Source organism: Mytilus edulis, chromosome 2 (assembly GCF_963676685.1).
Source record: "Mytilus edulis chromosome 2, xbMytEdul2.2, whole genome shotgun sequence".
Classification (NCBI taxonomy): Eukaryota; Metazoa; Mollusca; class Bivalvia; order Mytilida; family Mytilidae; genus Mytilus; species Mytilus edulis.
In genome coordinates, this window is record NC_092345.1 from 91043714 (window position 1) to 91062509 (window position 18796).

The 18796-nt window shown below is 33.1% G+C and overlaps 2 protein-coding genes across 2 annotated transcripts; both read left to right on the forward strand.

Annotated features, from left to right (window-relative positions):
* Positions 1 to 849: 849 nt before the first annotated feature.
* Positions 850 to 7360, forward strand: LOC139511077 (histone-lysine N-methyltransferase PRDM7-like). The gene is made up of 5 exons (XM_071297649.1): positions 850 to 888; positions 2056 to 2250; positions 4996 to 5299; positions 5779 to 5964; positions 6756 to 7360. The coding sequence occupies exons 1-5, from the start codon at positions 850 to 852 to the stop codon at positions 6899 to 6901; spliced, it is 870 nt and encodes a 289-aa protein (XP_071153750.1). The 3' UTR covers positions 6902 to 7360.
* A 2860-nt stretch (positions 7361 to 10220) lies between these two features.
* On the forward strand, positions 10221 to 14896 carry LOC139513399 (uncharacterized). The gene is made up of 2 exons (XM_071301825.1): positions 10221 to 10376; positions 11793 to 14896. The coding sequence occupies exons 1-2, from the start codon at positions 10368 to 10370 to the stop codon at positions 14067 to 14069; spliced, it is 2286 nt and encodes a 761-aa protein (XP_071157926.1). The 5' UTR covers positions 10221 to 10367; the 3' UTR covers positions 14070 to 14896.
* Positions 14897 to 18796: the final 3900 nt, after the last annotated feature.

The following is an 18796-nucleotide window of genomic DNA, read 5'->3' on the forward strand; positions in this document are numbered from 1 at the left end:
TATGGGCTACATAATTAAGCCGTTAGTTTTTCTCGTTTGAATTGTTTTACGTTGTCATTTCGGGGCCTTTTATAGCTGACTATGCGGTATGGGCTTTACTCATTGTTGAAGGCCACACGGTGACCTATAGTTGTTTATTTCTGTGTTATTTTGGTCTCTTGTAGAGAGTTGTCTCATTGGCAATCATACCACATCTTCTTTTTTATATACATTTTGTACAGATTGTACTCAAATTGCATTTATCATCTTTCAATTAAAGTATATTTACTTTATCGTAAATGCTACGTCAACAATGACGACGTCACGGTGATGATGAAATAATACCTAAAAAATGGAAGATCGCGGTAATTTGTTGAACGGATCACTGGCTGTCCCACCACAAACTACATACCTATGAGAGTATTGTTACTACAGTCCCATTCTAGTCCTTTACACCCAAAAATAATTTACAATATCCTGACCGATCATTAAATAGCTCTTTGTCTCGTTTTTATTTTTCTACCTTGTGTATTGATAACATTGCTTGCTTAGCACTTTTAGAATGAATTCACGAATACAAATTAATTATTTCCGGTTACTAATACTTATGGGCTTACATTCTGTCGATGCTAATATTTTGGCATTGTACAATGGCATGTTGTAAATGGCCTTGTGTTGAATCTGTTGTACATGTTCTGATTGATATGTTTGTCATGGAACACTTATTTATAATTATTAAGTTTTTCATCTTAATATTAATATAAGTGTTCTGATTAGTGCCGATCGTGGGAGTCAAGCTCCTTCCAAAGAGAGACTGAAGATACGAAACGGACTTTCTAACTCGTAAGTCGAAAACAAACCGACATCGAAATGGCTTCAAAAGGGAAAAAGACAAACAGACAAACAAAGGTACATAAAACACAACAGAGAAAACTAAGGACTCATCGATACGAACCAAACCTAAAACTGATATCAGGTGTTCTGGAATTGTACTGATTTTAGCAGTTCGTTCTTATGTTGTATTATTACACCACCGTTCCAGCTTATAGAGAAGGGTTGTGTCTTCGTAGACATGTGTACATCCTTAACATTCTTTTAAATGTGCTTTACTTTTATAAATTGTTACTTGGATGGAGAGTTGTCTCATTGGCACTCATACCACATCTTCCTATATCTATTGGCCCAAGTCAGAAGCCTGTAGTTTAGTGGTTGCTGTTAGTTGTTGTTTTTGAATTCATTTTTATGACCCACCTACGACAGAAGAGGGGCATTATGTTTTCTGGTCTGTGCGCCCGTCTGTTCGTCCGTCCGTTCGTCCCGCTTCAGGTTAAAGTTTTTGGTCAAGGTAGTTTTTGACGAAGCTGAAGTCCAATCAACTTGAAACTTATTACACATGTTGCTTATGATATGATCTTTCTAATTTTAAAGCCAAATTAGATTTTTTACCCAATTCCACGGTCCATTAAACATGGAAAATGATAGAGCGAGTTGGGCATCCGTGTACTTTGGACACATTCTTGTCTTTTATTGTTGTAGCATAAATTAGACCGTTGGTGTGTTTCTCTTTTGAGATTTTTTCATACTGTGTCTTCTTGGTCCTTTTTATGCCCCACCTACGATAGTAGAGGGGCATTATGTTTTCTGGTCTGTGCGTCCGTCCGTCCGTTCGTTCGTCCGTCCGTCTGTCCCGCTTCAGGTTAAAGTTTTTGGTCAAGGTAGTTTTTGATGAAGTTTAAGTCCAATCGACTTCAAACTTAGTACACATGTCCCCTATGATATGATCTTTCTAATTGTAATGCCAAATTAGAGTTTTTACCCCAATTTCACGGTCCACTGAACATGGAAAATGATAGTGCGAGTGGGGCATTCGTGTACTGAGGACACATTCTTGTTATATCTAACTTAACAATAAGTGTTATGCGTTGTTGAAGGCCGTACGGTGTCCTTTTATTATTCACAACTTGAATCATTGAAATTTACTTTATAATATACTTCATAAATAGCATAAAACATTTGTCATTTTTAGAGATATACATGTACTCCTTATATCTACTATAACATACAGTTGTTTTTCAGACAGACATTGATAATGATGACCATGTTTTAGCTACAACGCCACCAGGATTTTCTATAAGACAATCAACAATATCTAATTCTGGTCTAGGTGTATTCGCAGAAACAACTATTCCAAAAGATACCAGATTGGGTCCATACGATGGAGTTTTATACAAAACACAACTTCCTGATATAAGTTGGGCTTATACTTGGAGCGTAAGTGACGAGACGAAAGTAAAAATATTCACTTGAATGGAAAAAAATGAATGATCCAATAATATCACCTTACGTTACACAGGCAATTTTCACTCACATCAATTTCACATGAATTTAAATGCATGTGAATCTCACGTGAAATTCATGTAAATTCACATGAATTTCACCCACAACGAGCTTATACGTGAAATTCACGTGAAATCAGATTTTGTGAGTTTCACGTGAATCTCATGTGAAACTCATGCGAATTTCACATGAAAATCATGTAATTTTTTTTCATGTGAAATTTCCATGAATTTTTAAAATAGAGTAATTCAAATAATATCTTAGTTTTCAAATCTAATTAAAATCATGAAAAATATCAATTTGTGCTGTTTTAAATTTCACATCAGATTCATGTGAATCTCAATTCACGTGAAATTCACATGGAAATTTTCATATGAGTTTTTATGTATAAGCTCGATTGAGGTGACTCTCACGTGAAATTTTTTCATGTGAATTTCAAGTGAGATTCATGTGAAATTCATGTGAGCAAGTTTTGACTGTATAATAATTAAGTTGAAATTTAATCATTTTCAAACAATTATAGATGGTCCGAGACCACCATTGTCGTACCTTGATTTTCGTTGTTCACAAATATAGTCCCTAGTGTTGACAGTGGGTTACTTGCCATTAATTTTTATACCCCTTCCAAATTTATTTCTCCATTTCTTCTAAGTTTTCTAAACATGTAATTATATATATTATATCATGTTGATTTCCCCCCTAATCTGGTCCGAGAACACAATTATTTCGTAGTGCATTTCTTTTAGAACATAAATGCAAATAAAAAAAATCCCACCTGCGCTTTCTCAAAGAAACTTTTACAGTGTGTTGTACTACTTTTGGGACAAATTATATCAAAATTATAGAAAACTTCATCGGCTCTAACTCAAAATATGGACAATTGTATGTTTAGGGCGTCTTAAAATCTTTTGACAGCTTCCGAAGTGCTAATTTTCAACCTTTTTCAGCTGGACCAAATCACTACTTTCCTTAAAAATTCTGGACCCAAATTTTTTTTAAAGTGTAATTTCATCCCCCTACTTGCAATTTGTGGCATTAAACGGCTCAAGTAGGATATACGGTACTATAGTTCCGGCTTGTATAATAAATTTATACACGTATGTATTCATGGGCAATAAAGGTATTTGAATTATACAACGTCAAAAAATAAATGACTGGTAGACAGGCTGACAATGTTAAAAATGTTAATTCTTTTATGGTAACTGGCCTCACGGTGATTAAACTTTCGAGCATGATTTTTGTACTCAGACTCGAAAATCAACCAATCAAATTGCTGGATTTCATGTTTCGAGCATGATTTTTGTGCTCCGAGCACTGAGCAAAGTTTTATGCCTTCAAGGCCGTGTTGACATGTCGACAGGTTGACAATGTTAAAAATGTACATACTTTTGTGGTTGACAAGTTGACAATTTAATATAATAAAAAAAGTAAGTTATGGTTGACAATGTACATACTTTTGTGGTTGACAAGTTGACAATTTAATATAATAAAAAAAGTAAGTTATGGTTGACAAACCGACAGGTTGACAGGTTGACAACTTGAAAGCATTCATAAAGTGTAAAATAATATTATAACTCACTGGTAGACAGGTCGACAAGTCGACAGGTTGACAATTTCACTGTGAGAAATGGTAACTGTAAAGACAATAAGTTTTGTATTCAAATAATAAAACTTTTTTCTTGTTTAATTGTAAAATTAAACCTGTCAATCTGTCGACCTTATCACTTGTCAACCTGTCCACCTTAACTCTTATCAACCTGTTGACCTTAACAATTGTCAACTTGTCGACCTTAACACTTGTCAACTTGTCGACATTTACACTTGTCACCTTTAAAGTGTCAACCTGTCGACCTGTCAGTCTGTCAACTTATGTATATATAAACCAATTTACTTTGAAAGTTAAACCGATTTGTTACTCTGTTCTTCGGAGGGAACTACAGCACCGTTTATCCTACTCGACCCGAAGAGGTGATATGCTTGTCAATGAAAGTTCAGATAATTCAAGTTAATGTTAGAAATTATATATCGAGAAACGTAAGGCTTCAATATACCGTATAGTCGACTGTAAAATAATAATATATGCATACTATTTCATCGAACTAACTTCAGATTTAATTTATTTTTTTACCTTGAATTCATTGTTTTGTTTAAAAGGGAATAATTTCGGGTGAATGCACAACACATGGAAATCGAATGAGCTATCAAAAGTAATCAATAAATTTAAAGTACAGCCTACTTGCGAATGCCTTTATTGATGGGATAAACAAATCACCATTCAGTTAGATCAAGATTTTATAGGGTTTCGTAGATAAGATTATTCCACAGCAACAGACTTTTTACTTACTTTACAAAATATGATAACATATCCCTGCAGTCTATCCAATTTAGCCCGATAGTGAACATAATTGTTTTTTAATAATATACATGTACATGTAACAACTGCAAAAACTTACTGATTTACATCATCATAACAATATAGAAATCTGAACAGTTCTAATAAATTAAAAAAAAATGTGTCTAAAATAGTTACTGTAGCTTTAATAAAGTTTCTCTAATTCATGGACAAAGTACACTTGTACTGTAAAACTGGGACATAACTGGCGAACTTTAATTCATCTACACAACATTAAATTACCATGCAATTGTCTTACTCATATGTACTGTTCTATTCCTTATTAGGTAAAATACGAGTCTGGAGAACGGATAAAGCACTATGTTGATGCTTCTCCTAAAACTCACTCCAGTTGGATAAGATATGTTAACTGTGCCAATACAGTGGAGGAGGAAAATCTTTACCTTCTCCAGTACAACTATGAGATTTATTATGTGACTTATGAATGTGTTAAACCTGGAACGGAACTACTTGTATGGTATGGGGATAGTTACGGTGAACACTTAGGACTTCATAGAACAGAAGAAGATTATCAAAGACGGTTTAATGAGCCTGATATCAGACAAGTCTTTGTCTCCACAATTGCTAAAGGTTCGTATTTATGAATTGTTTTTAGTAAACTATTGAGCATAAAACTCATTGTATACGCTTTTAACTTATGTCAATGTCAGGTAATGCTGAATTATCATTGTGTGAAAGTTTTTTTGTGAATAGAGAATATAAAAGAGCGAATATAGGCGAAATTTAACTTGAGAATTACTTGTTGCACTAAATAAGTGGATTTTACCCACTTTATGTATAACAGAATGTATAATGAGGACTTACAAATGCAGTTTAGGGTTTGTTTCCGTTGACTTTTTCGCGATAAGGATGCAGGCGTGTGTATTCGTGTCTACCAACACATCTGCTTTTTTCTATAGACCGCTTTTCAATTTGATAAGCTTAGACATCGTCTGCAGTTTTTGAACTGTAAAAAAATAATGCTCACAGTTTAATGGTAATCACTTTGTGTTTAAAAATATATATCTTAACGAATGTATTCAATCTTTTTTCTTCTTTTTTTATTTCAGTTCCCCCACAGCCACACACCTCAAAATGCTTCAAATTCTATAATATGTGTCCCTTTAAGAACCCACCAGGCTCTACAGGGAAACATACAAAGATGTGTCTGCCAGGAAAATCTTTTGACGTCTGTAGATACACGTTGTGTGAGGAGAATCCTTGTACCAATAAAGTCGATTGCAGACCATGTGCAGGTCCGTAATCTAATGGCATATGTAAACATTTATCTAAATTAATACAAATTTTAACACTGTAAGGTATGCCGAAAATCTGGATGCAGAATATATTTTCTGTCACCTGTTTGACCACAATATTCTATTTCATCATATTGGGGATCATAATACATTTTTCAAGGGGAAAAAACATACCCTCGTCCACCTTAAAATTAAAAGGTCTTTTTAATATATTTCTACTCATTTAAAAAAAAATCCAGATAAACACATTTTGATATTGCAAACTGATCTAAAACCATGATTCAGTAAACTGGAACAAAAAATCAAAGTACTAATTATAACAGGATAATAAACCTATTAAATCATATCTAATAAGGGAAATCGACTGTAGTGAACTGACATTTTACGTATGGAATTAGGAGATAACTGTATTGTATTTTAAGCTCCGACGGCATCAATTGGGGATTTGATGGTCGCAAATTAAGTTTACTGGCGATGCGACAGTAAACTGGTATTTGCGACCATCAAATCCCAAATTGATGCCGTCGGAGCTTAAAATACAATATTGTTATCTCCATTCTAATGAAACTGACAGAAAACAACGTTAAAACATGTATTTAAAATCTGTCATATGCCGTCTGCGCTTGCGCGTACGTCCCATAGCATCAATTGTCAATTGATGCCATGTAAGAAAGTGACGTTATCCAATCAAAATGAACGTTACAAACGTTGTTGCATTAGAATGACTGATAGTTGCAAAATTACAATGATATAATCTGTGATATCGGGCTGACATTTTTTTTTCTTTTTAGGATACTGTTTTCATGATGGAAAGTATATACAACCAAACCACGAATTTTTCAAAGCGGATAACGTTAACTTCTGTTTATGTACAGAAGATGGAATTTTGAAATGTACAATTCAACACAGTTCTTATGAAGATATGTGTGTTTACTAGAATTATCCAAGTGTATTCTACCAATATAGAGGCTGGTTATTTCAAAAGATATCTGTATAGAAACGTTGATACATGCCGTAGTATTTACATATTGAACGTACAGTGTTTTTGTAATATAAAACAAAATACAAGAATGCAAAGATTTCAGTATGGCAACAGCACAATTGTTAGTTCATGAAAAAATAAATTTTATCAGATAATGATCAGATTCCATGAAGATTTTGTTAATTTTAAGATAAATATCCATTATCATTTATGTCGAGTATTTTTGCAAACATACGTACTACACTTTCTTTTTTATTATTGTGTTTGCACTTGTGTTTTCGTCACCCAATGTACTGTTAAGTTAATGGCGTTTCCTACACAAATTGTAATGTATGTTATGTATGTTCTTATTGTTAGTGATCGAGATTTCGAGATTAAAAATAGGGAAACTAGGGCCCTAGAAAACAGTGTTAACCGCCGAATGTTCATGTGACTTGTCAAAGTAATATGGCATCTCGTTTATTATCTGTTAAGTATTGTATTGTTGTATTGTTTACGTTACCATGCACAGCTTCTTATTCCTCAAGTAAAAACAATTTAAACTATCTAAAACTGTTTTAAACTCGACCAGCTTTCCCGAAGAGTACTATGTTGTTTCTTCTCGAATAATGGTAAATAATATGTTGCTTATAACATGTACACATGTGGTAATAGTCACATTCAAGGGCTAGGCATAAACATAGCATGTATATCCAGTACGAACAAAATTATAAATACTCTAGGTTGGCTATGGAAAATGGGTCGACAGTATGAGCCGGTCTTTCAATGAAATTCGAGGGTCATGTAATAGGCAACCTTCAAAATATTTGCTATCAGGAATTCTAATAAAAAGATATATAGAATATATACGTACTCCCTCTTTCCACTTAAGGCAGCATACCTGTCCCCGTTTTATGAATGGACAAACAGACGTGGCTGTGTATTTATACGTAAGTTCTTAACAGCCAAACAGACGATGATACATCATACACACCTAGGACCATCAGAATTTTGCATGACAAATGGACACATCACGGTAAAACAATCAAACTTTTGACACATGTATAACAAACAAAAATCGCCGACGAACTCCGAACGTACTAGGGTAGCCTTTGAGCATGTAGTGGTGTTCAACTTATATTTTGTAAGATGTGACCGGTATTCTGTTATTGAAAACATTTGTAGTTTACCCAATATGAAATTGAAACGGAACCAAATTTGAATCCAGTCCCAATAAAATCGGTCAGCGTAATGGTATAAAACTAGGTATTTTTATGCCCCATTTATGGTCATAATGTTTTCTAGTCTGCGCGTCCGTTCGTCCGTCCGTCTGTCCCGCTTCAGGTTAAAGTTTTTGTTAAAGTTTTTTGGTCGAGGTAGTTTTTGATGAATTTGAAATCCAATCAACTTGCAACTTAGTACACATGTCTTCTATGATATGATCTTTCTAATTTTAATGCCAAATTAGAGATTTCCCCCCATTTTCACGGTCCACTGAACATAGAAAATGAAAGTGCGGATTGGGCATTCGTGTACTGGGGACAGTCTTGTTTCCTTTAATTTAAAACGTTCATATGTTTCTGTCGACTTTTTTTTGGGCATATTTATGAGTTGTAAAGTTCTAAATTTACCCAAAAAAATTAAAGCATATGCAACAAAATCCTTGGCGAATGATCAAACCTCAAGTTGTAATTTCCGTTCCCACCACGTCGTGGACATAGTTACATTACACAATATGTTACAAGGTTATTTCCTGTATTTAAATTTAATTAATGATATGCCACAGGGAAAACTGTTACGTAATGTATAAAAATGGAAGGGAATTTCATGGGGGAAAGTGTTTCTGATATCTTCCATTTTCTGATTTAATTATAAGTATTGTGATATGCTTACTTGTTCGGTAAAGGAAGTAATCGCGGAAGTTAATATCAAATGGATGTGAATTGTATTTAATCTTCCTACAGCTGTTCTTATTTATAATCTGGAATATTTTTAGATAACGATAAAAAGTTAAAATATTTAATTTTGTAATGATTCGATCTTTCTACTTTACAAATAGTTAGATACAAGGTGGTAGATATTAACACGAAACAATAAACGTAAAAACTCTAAATTTTAAAAACTTGAAACTTTTATTTGTCAAGACCCCACCAAGAGCATGTAAATATACACAGTAAAGGGGGCCCCTTCAGTAAAAACAACAATAACATAGTTATAGTTTTTGACTAAACAAGTCGGAATATATTATTTAATCTGCACGGCTCGGATGACTTTAATTAACCCAAACGACGTAGGATTTCGGGTTAAAGGGTCCCCCGACCGTGTAGATTAAATGATATATACCGATTTGATTGGCCAATAACTGATTTAACATATGACGTCTTCAATTTACGTGAACATTTTCCGCAATCAACGGCTCATATGAAAGTTTATTGTAGGGTAAAGAGAGGGGAAATACGATTTTGTGTAGTTTTTACCTAAATTGTTACATTATTTGGAGAATTGCAATTTAATCGTAGATTTTTTTTTATCGTTTCTGTTGAATATACATGTATTCACAATTTTATATAAATCAGTGAAACACATCTTTTCTCATTAAATGGCACGATTAAAGTTGAAGAGCATTGAGGATCCAAAATTCCAAAAAGTTGTGCCAAATACGGCTCAGGTAATCTATCATGCCTGGGATAAGAAAATCCTTAGTTTTTCGTAAAATTCAAAGTTGTAAACAGGAAATTTATAAAAATGACCACATTAAACTCGATTAAAAAAGTCACTTAATATATTTAGACATCTAAATAGTCGAAATACATTCCATTGAACACAAAACTAATCCAAATCAGATCTTTTTAATTTTAATATTCTTAAATACATTTTTTTTGGCAGAAATTACAAAAAATAACTATTGTATGGTTTGTTTGTGAAACATTGATTTAAGATTTACATTGTACAAAAAAATATTATAAATTATTTGAAGTCCCACCCTTTGATTGAAAAACATTATTATCATGTTTTAGCACAAAATCGTCAAAATTTTTTTTTAGTCTGCTACACTAGTACAAAAACCACGCTAAAGGTTTTTTAAAATAAGTTATAAGTTTTTAATGAATAAAATAAGTTTATATGTAGATCAGCTGGAATATAAAATTTCTTTTTAATTATTAATTTCATAATACAGAAATAAACAATTTGTATCAAATTTTATCATCACGATGAAGAAATAAATAAAGATATTTAGACATTTCTATATCCCAAAATAGAACGCATATATTTATTGGTCTGTACCGATTTATTCGGGAAGTTATTCAATGACCGACCTTTGAATCGCTTATATATGTTATATAAGGCAATGATCTTTTCCCTTCCTAAGTGATGACAATGTGAATGCCAGTTTTCTATGTTTGATTTAGTTTAAACTGAAAAAAATAATGTATTATAGGACATGAATATGGTAAGAACACATTTTATAAATAGTGCGCTTTTTGAATATAACTAACTATATTTTGTTTTCTTTCTCTTGCTGGAGAAGATAAAACGTTTCAATATAATATTCTACATGTCTCTTAAATTAGTTGTTTGTGATCCTATTTTTCTTCAAGATGTCTGATATATTATACACTCATAATTATAACAGCAATATTAAGATGGCAGGGGTACAGAGTTATGAACAACTCGTCTACAAAAGTCCTTGTTAAAGTAAATTACCACCAGAGACCAAATAATACGAGTGAAAGTAACACAAATATGATAAACAGCAACTACATGTAACGATAACAAGTGAACTAAGAACCTCGAGTCAACAAGCGAACAAACAACACGCCAACCCAAACCCTTAATATAATTTTAAAGGTACAAAGCTCTTAGTGGCCTCATGTGATATATAGTAGGTATTTCTTTTCTTATATTCCTATACAGCCATATTGTCGCACACAAATATTTTGTAAGTAACTATGACCTTGATCATGACTTCAACATCAATAATAATCCTCAGTCTCCATATATCTAAGTATAGTTTCAAACCCATTTAACACCCGGAAACTTTTCTGTACACATTGTGGTCTATTTGTAAACTCTTGAGATACGAACATAAACATCAATGGGTCTCTTCACATGTACCCAGGGTAAGTTCGACCTCATAATTGCATGTAGTATATGATCAGGCATCTGTAAACCACTTCTACACACACACACACACACACACCGGTTGGGTCTTTAGTAACTATGCAATTGACCTCTGTCAAAGTGACCTCAAACTCACCAAAGATCTTCCTAACAAATGTTACCGATTTGCATTGAGGTGTAAAGTATTAAGAGTTTAAATATGGCATCCGGAAAAAAAAATCTCTGACATACGAAACGGATCAAAAACTACACGCCTTCTGTTACTTTGTAGCGTTTAATATATGTACAGGTTCCTTAACTTGACAGGCACAAACAAACAGTTGTGAGCAATAAGGCCGTCCCTGTAACCTTGTGCAAGGTGTGTAACAGCCCAACAAAAGAACAAACTAAAGAATTCACTTGCAGACCCTACACATTTTAATGGTTAGTTTGTTTTCTATTTTAGTGGGTACGAAATGTTTGCAAGTAGACCTTAATCAAGCAACTAGTAATCAATAAATAAATCGATCAAACAATAAAATGACTATTTTCTTATGGGTGACAGTAACATTTGATTTAGTATTCACATGTATTTCTTAATACTCTAGTTTTTTGCAATTTTAAAATTTTATAAAATCCGTCAGACCAGTTATTTACCGATATCTGTTACCTACCTGTCTGGCGTATCAAATTAGAAGACTGGTACCTTTGATAACTAAACATGATATAAATATATATGTTTTGATATTTACATGTTTACTTACAGGTCAATGTGAAACTCTCAGTGGTATTTATTTTTTTGTGCGTAAATGTCATTACAAGCGATACAGTTTGCAACCTTTCGAAGCTTAACACGTGTAGTTTTATTATTGATGATAACTCTGTAAATAATTTGAAATCACAATTTAAAGAAACCGAAAGTCTATCTGCTAAAATAAGATTACAGTTTGCATCGCCTTTCAAATCTACAAATGGTACAATTTTACCAACTGACTGGACAATGACGACTCGGGGGAAATTTGGAGGCGATTTTTTCACTGCTTGGCCAGTTGATTATTCCCTTTATTCGTTTGGATTTTTAAATTCAAGAATGCTGTCTGTTATTCCATTAAATATAACTGTGAATCCACCTGGATGTGACGTTTTAATAGGAAATATAAATACAGACTGTGGTATTACGAAAGCTTTATCAACACAAATAAACATCCAAATTAAAGAGTCTCATCATAACCACAGCTTAAAGTGGTGTTATATAAAGGAATATAAGGAAGCCCGGGATACAATATTGTACACAATGATGGTATACTTTGGGATTCCATATGCGATGTTTGGGTTTCACTGTTGTCAGGAAGACGAGAGAATATTATCATGTGAAGATGAATATAACATGCAATGGAACGGATACCAAGTTTTACCATATTACGTTGGAATCGTTTTCTTTTGTTTCTTTCCAATTTTTCTGATGAAATTTAGTGCACGTGCAATGGATTCCGGAAACAAGTTCAAGGACAAATCAAATTTATATGAAGATTTAGATTCGGATAAAGATGAATGGGTGTATTTACAAACTAGAAGCCCTGTTACATTTTCTAAGTTAATACTAGGCATGTTTGGTTTAGGAATAAAACATCCAGTAACAGCATCTAGAATAAGAAGAGTCATTTTTGTCTTTATGGCACCTATAGCGATTTATGTTGAGATCTTAATGTATCATTTAGGGTGGCCCGAACTTGTTCCGGCACTAGTTAAAGCTAAAATACCTTTCGGATTTGCAAGTATAGCAGGTGGAATTGTCGACTGCCATCCCTTGTTTCTACCGATGATTGGAGGTCCATTTGTTGCGCTTCTAACATATCTAATGATCGGAATTATAGTTCTTGCACTTCCGAGAGATCTAGGTAAAGCTGTTGAAAAAGGCATTTCTTCCGATGGAAATGGTAGATGGACACTTTTGCGATTACACACAGTTACAATTGAAGAATTGTCTCTTAAATCCTGTGTCAATAAGATTGGATATCATAAGGTTCATGCAGTGTTGAAAGCCAATATTTTTATGCTTATCAATCCAACATTTTGGCAATTTGTAATTAACTTTTTTGTTAAACGATGGAAACGATGTATGTTAAAAGTTTATGCAGCTGTGCCATCGAATCAGTGTATTCAGTATTTACTATTTTTGTTTCTTATTTTGTTTTATGTTGTGATTTGTTTTACTGAAACAATACTATGTATTTTATACTATGGCATTCCAATTTTCAAATTTCTCACCACAATGGTCAATGGTTATACAATGTATCTAAATAGACAGTTTCTAGATAGACATCAAGTGTTAAAGATTTTCTTCATGATAATGTCACCCTTGTGTTTAATGTATTATTTGTTCATGTCCTGTATTGTTATATCAGAATCTTTTAACTTTTTGGCCAAAATCATATTTTTTGTTTACTTGTCAATTGTTATATTTCCTAATTATTCGTTTAGTTTTGTTTACTCAATTATCATGCTATTATTTTTCATCTATCATATAATCATAGAAATTGAAAAGGATTACTTTGAACTACTGCATCAAACTATTAAAGCCGTGAAACATATGAAGGGTGAAAAGTCCAAAAGAGAGGAGATCCAGAGCACTGACGTATCTGAGTCAACTGTAGTAATCAAACAAGAGATGGTGGTGATAGGAGAACATAATTCGAATGAGCAGGAACAGTTAAGGGAGAAAAACAAGCTTCCTGGTATTCAGAGAGATTTATACGAGTATGTTGTACGAAAACATCGACCACTTCACATTGCTATTTTCATGACAGTAATTCAGATTTGTATAATGACATTTTTAGTATTTGCTTCCATAATATATGTGTCTAGATTTGTTGATGTTCAAGAAACAGACGAAAAGCATGAGATATTTCATGTGATAAGTATATTGTTAATTACGATCCTACCAAATCTTGTACACCGTGTGTTTACGCCCATAGTCAACAATAAAGTGAGAAAACATAAAATCAGACAAACAGTCGACAACTTCTATCACATGCGAATATAACTGAACATTGTGAAAACTTTCAATGTACCAAACTGTTTTAGAAATCCTTAAGTAATTGTCCTTTTAAAGTATATTTATATGCCGATTTTTTTTTAATCGAACAAACTGTTTATGTCTTGATGTATGTGATTTGCTTTAAATTTGATATAACCTTTAATAGTAACTGAGAGTACTTATAGATAGATTCTCAGTGTATTTTGCCTGTCGTGTGTCGATCTGATAAACCAAGCCTTTCCAATAGATTTGTTCAGATTGTGCTCATGGGGTAATTTCGGAAGTAATTGTGTACTCGCATTTTAAACAATGAGATATTATGTGTCTATGTCCATCCAGAAACATAGTTCATTGACTGTTGTTGTCACTTATCCGCCTTATTCGGTTTTTTTTTGTGTTCGTTCATTAGCTAGGGCGTTGATTTTTTTTATCTGTGTTCGCCAATTTTACCTTCCGGGTCTTCTGTAGCTTCGCTTTATGTATGTGCTTTACTTATTTTTGATAGCCATACGGTTGTTTATAGCTGCCTTTATCCACATCCGTTGATCTCAAGTGAGTTCTTGACTTAGATTTTTTATCTTGACTGAATTGTATTAGAGGAAGTGTGATTATTTAAAGTCTTGAGGTCGTTATCTATATGAAACACTCATCTAATATGTCTTTCATAATATTTAAAAAAAAAATATCATCAGCTTGTAAATATTTATTTACATTAAATGTAAGTATTGCAAGACGTAAATATATCAAAGGAACAGCAAACTGTCATGTATTTGGTACTTGTTCAAGATTTCGCCCTTTTATGGCACAAAAGTGAAATTAAATTAAAAAAGAAATTATACTTGGTCATTTCAAGAAAATGCGATAAAAAATTAAAATGTACAATTCAAAAATGTTTTATGAGATAACGTATATTTGAGTGGCAAGTAGAGTATTAACGTAACTCCTTCTAAAAAATATCTCGTAAAATTTTGCCTGTACCTGAAAACACATGAAACTTGATAGTGACACATACTGATAAATATGTTTATATTGTATTTCTCGGATTTTTAAGATCACTAGAACACACCCGTGATATCGCGGGTCCGTGACTGAATTAAAGTATATAACTATGCGCAAGCCTTATTTTAGTATTAGTACTGTCATCTGATAAAGTCATGCCGATTATAAGATACACATTTTGGGAAACAAAAGGTCCTGGAATGGAGTATTTTTTAATCAACAGCATTGTCCTATATTAGTTATAAATAAAGTTGAATTCTTTGATTCGCTGTTTTACGTCATGCCCGCTATTTAACAAATTGAAACTTATTTTTAGTCCAGATTTTTAGTATTCGTATTGTTATCTTAGAAAGTCTTACGGATTAAAATACTACAATAGGTAACAATTTGACAATTTAGTAGTTTCAACCCTGTGATTATGACCCGTGTATATAGCATATTAATCCTGAATACACCGTTTGGTGGTGCGCCTGTCAGATGCGGAACGTACAAATAAGGTCATAGGTAACAGGTGATTATACTATTGGTATCAGTATCGGACTCGACCCGGAACTTCCTAATTATTGGCAATATTAATTACGTGGAAAACAAAAGGGCCTGGAGTTGTGTAATTTTTAATCTACACCTTTGTACTATATTAGTTGTATATAAAGTTGAATTCTTTGATTCGTCGTTTTTACGTGATGACGGCTGACAAATTGGACCTCGTAATTTTAGTATTATAGATTTGTATGTCATTTTTAGCCATGTATGTATCCCTTACTATAGGGACTTTTTGAATGTATTTGTGTTACCTTACCATGTATATGTGTGTTACCTTACCATGTATTTGTGTGTTACCTTACCATGTATTTGTATGTTACCTTACCATGTATTTTGTGTGTTACCGTACCATGTATTTGGATGTTACCTTACCATGTATTTGTATGTTACCTTACCATGTATTTTGTGTGTTACCTTACCATGTATTTGTGTGTTACCTTACCATGTATTTGGATGTTACCTTACCATGTATTTGTATGTTACCTTACCATGTATTTTGTGTGTTACCTTACCATGTATTTGTGTGTTACCTTACCATGTATTTGGATGTTACCTTACCATGTATTTGTGTGTTACCTTACCATGTATTTTGTGTGTTACCTTACCATGTATTTGTGTGTTACCTTACCATGTATTTTGTGTGTTACCTTACCATGTATTTTGTGTGTTACCTTACCATGTATTTGTGTGTTACCTTACCATGTATTTGTGTGTTACCTTACCATGTATTTGTGTGTTACCTTACCATGTATTTTGTGTGTTACCTTACCATGTATTTTGTGTGTTACCTTACCATGTATTTGTGTGTTACCTTACCATGTATTTTGTGTGTTACCTTACCATGTATTTGTGTGTTACCTTACCATGTATTTGACTTTTAACATCTGTTGTGTGCATGACTTTTGTAAATAATGTGTATATTATTTTGTTATGTAGTCGATTCGAAGAGTCCATTATACCAAATGTTAATATGTAATATTGACTTTCAATAAAGAAATCTAAAAGAAAATGATATGGATTTCTTAATCTGTCTAATCCTTTTTAATTATTTATCTGCAATTTAATAACTGAAGGAAGTGTTAAATCTTTATAGAAAATTAAATCATAACCGCTTCTGCTTTAGTATGTGTATGCATGAAGAATACATCTTTTGGTAATTATATTGAGATGGAAAAGCGTTGATAGAACGCAATCTGTATATGAAATTTGATTTTTTTGTATAAAATATTTTCTAATACATGTCAGCATCATTTGAAATGTTTTATTTTATTTCAATATTATAATATACAAACTTTCAGCAGTGTTTTATAATAGTTCACATGCAATGTGTACTTTTTTTTAGGAATAATAGAGTTGTTTCGCTTGTGCCTGATCAAATAAACAGATACATACATTGCCCTAACCATCATATCTTTGATACACTAATCTAAACTAAGTGGTTAAATCAAAAACTGTCTTTAACGATATACAGGTGTCTTCGTCTTATTGTAAGCTATATGTTGGGCCGAGTGTACGATGGTAGCTGCTGAGTTATGTCAATTATTATACTTGGCTGTTCCCATTCCTCCCCATGAAGTATAAACATTAAATTTTATATGTAATTATAAAAAAGAACATGTGGAATGATTGCCAATGAGACAACTGTCCACAAGAGACCAACATGACACAGACATTAACAACTATAGGTCACCGTACGGCCTTCAACAATGAGCAAAGCCCATACCGCATAGTCAGCTATAAAAGGCCCTGGTAAGACAATGTAAAACAATTCAAACGAGAAAACTAACGGCCTTATTTATATTAAAAAATGAAAAAAAAAAACAAATATGTAACACATAAAACAAACGACAACCACTGAATTACAGGCTCCTGACTTGGGACAGGCACATACCTACATAAAGTGTCGGGGTTAAACATGTTAGCGAGATCCCAACCCTCCCCTAACCTGGGACAGTGGTATAACAGTACAACATAAGAACGAACTATAAAAATCAGTTGAAAAAGGCTTAACTCATCAGATGGACAAAAATACAAGTTGAAATTAGTTTGAAAATCAATAGCAGAGTAAATACAAATGTACATGTTGTTTGAATTACAAATGCATGATAACAGTTCATGCAGGCATTAAAACTGTATATATTTTATAAAGATAAAAATGAAGGAAAAGAACGAAAATGTAAGCAGTAAGGTAACAAATTTTGTGCTAATTAGAACACAACTTTGTTTACCAAGCGAAATAAAGTCGTCATATAAGAATTTAAGATAGACTACAAAATATCTGGTATAATCAAAGGTACAAGGCTTATAATTAAAAACGCGACCAGTGAAGTATAAAAAAGAAATAATGCATCATATATATCTGTATTAAAACATTTCATCCATTATCGAAGAACCTTGCAATCCCGTTCCCTTTTCAGGACTGGACCTATACCGCATTGGACTTATGACCGGGTTTGTACTTACATGAAAAACACGAGAGTGCCATATGTGGAACATGATTTGCTTACCCTTACGGAGCACCTGAGATCACCCTAATTTTTGGTGGGGTTCGTGTTGCTATGACTTGTTTTTTTCTCTGTTTTGTTTTGTGTACACTATTGTTTATAAAAAGAAGACGTGGTATGATTGACAATGAGACAACATGTATGGGCATGCGTCAAACGATATGGTAGGGTAAACGAACAGTCCTAGAAAATGGGATATAATTGATGGATAACGAATTTTTTAATCATAAAATTGCTAAAATTTGAATACTAGAATACTTAAGTTTATAAGAAGTTGAAAGTATTTGGACAAAATTTGCAGTAGACTTTGAATTCCAAGTGAGATCAGCTCAGTCTAGATTCGTAATGAGTGAAAACAATATGGCTTCCCCTATGAAAGTAAACAATGACTCTCAAGGTGAAATCCAAAATGACACTTTAGTTACTTGCTCTCAACCAGCTTCCACAATCACTCCACAGCAATCTATTAGCAACAAGCGATCACTCCCAGATAGTCCCGATAACCTCCCAGCGACACTTAAACAGAAAACAAGACAACTAAGGAGGCGAGGTAACTCGATGGGTGACCTTACCGAGATAGACAATCCAAAAAAAGCTGCTTCAATACGTAAGTCTGTAGCTGACCGAGTCCTTGAAGCCCTCAGCAGCCCAGAGGTACTAAATACTATCATACCCATTTTATCTAAA

Excerpts from the sequence above, each read along its gene's own strand:
- LOC139511077 (XM_071297649.1), top strand. The coding sequence starts at position 850 with ATGGCTTCAAAAGGGAAAAAGACAAACAGACAAACAAAG. Across the intron at positions 2,251-4,995 it reads GTTGGGCTTATACTTGGAGC|GTAAAATACGAGTCTGGAGA; the intron begins GTAAGTGACGAG and ends ATTCCTTATTAG. Across the intron at positions 5,300-5,778 it reads TGTCTCCACAATTGCTAAAG|TTCCCCCACAGCCACACACC; the intron begins GTTCGTATTTAT and ends TTTTTATTTCAG.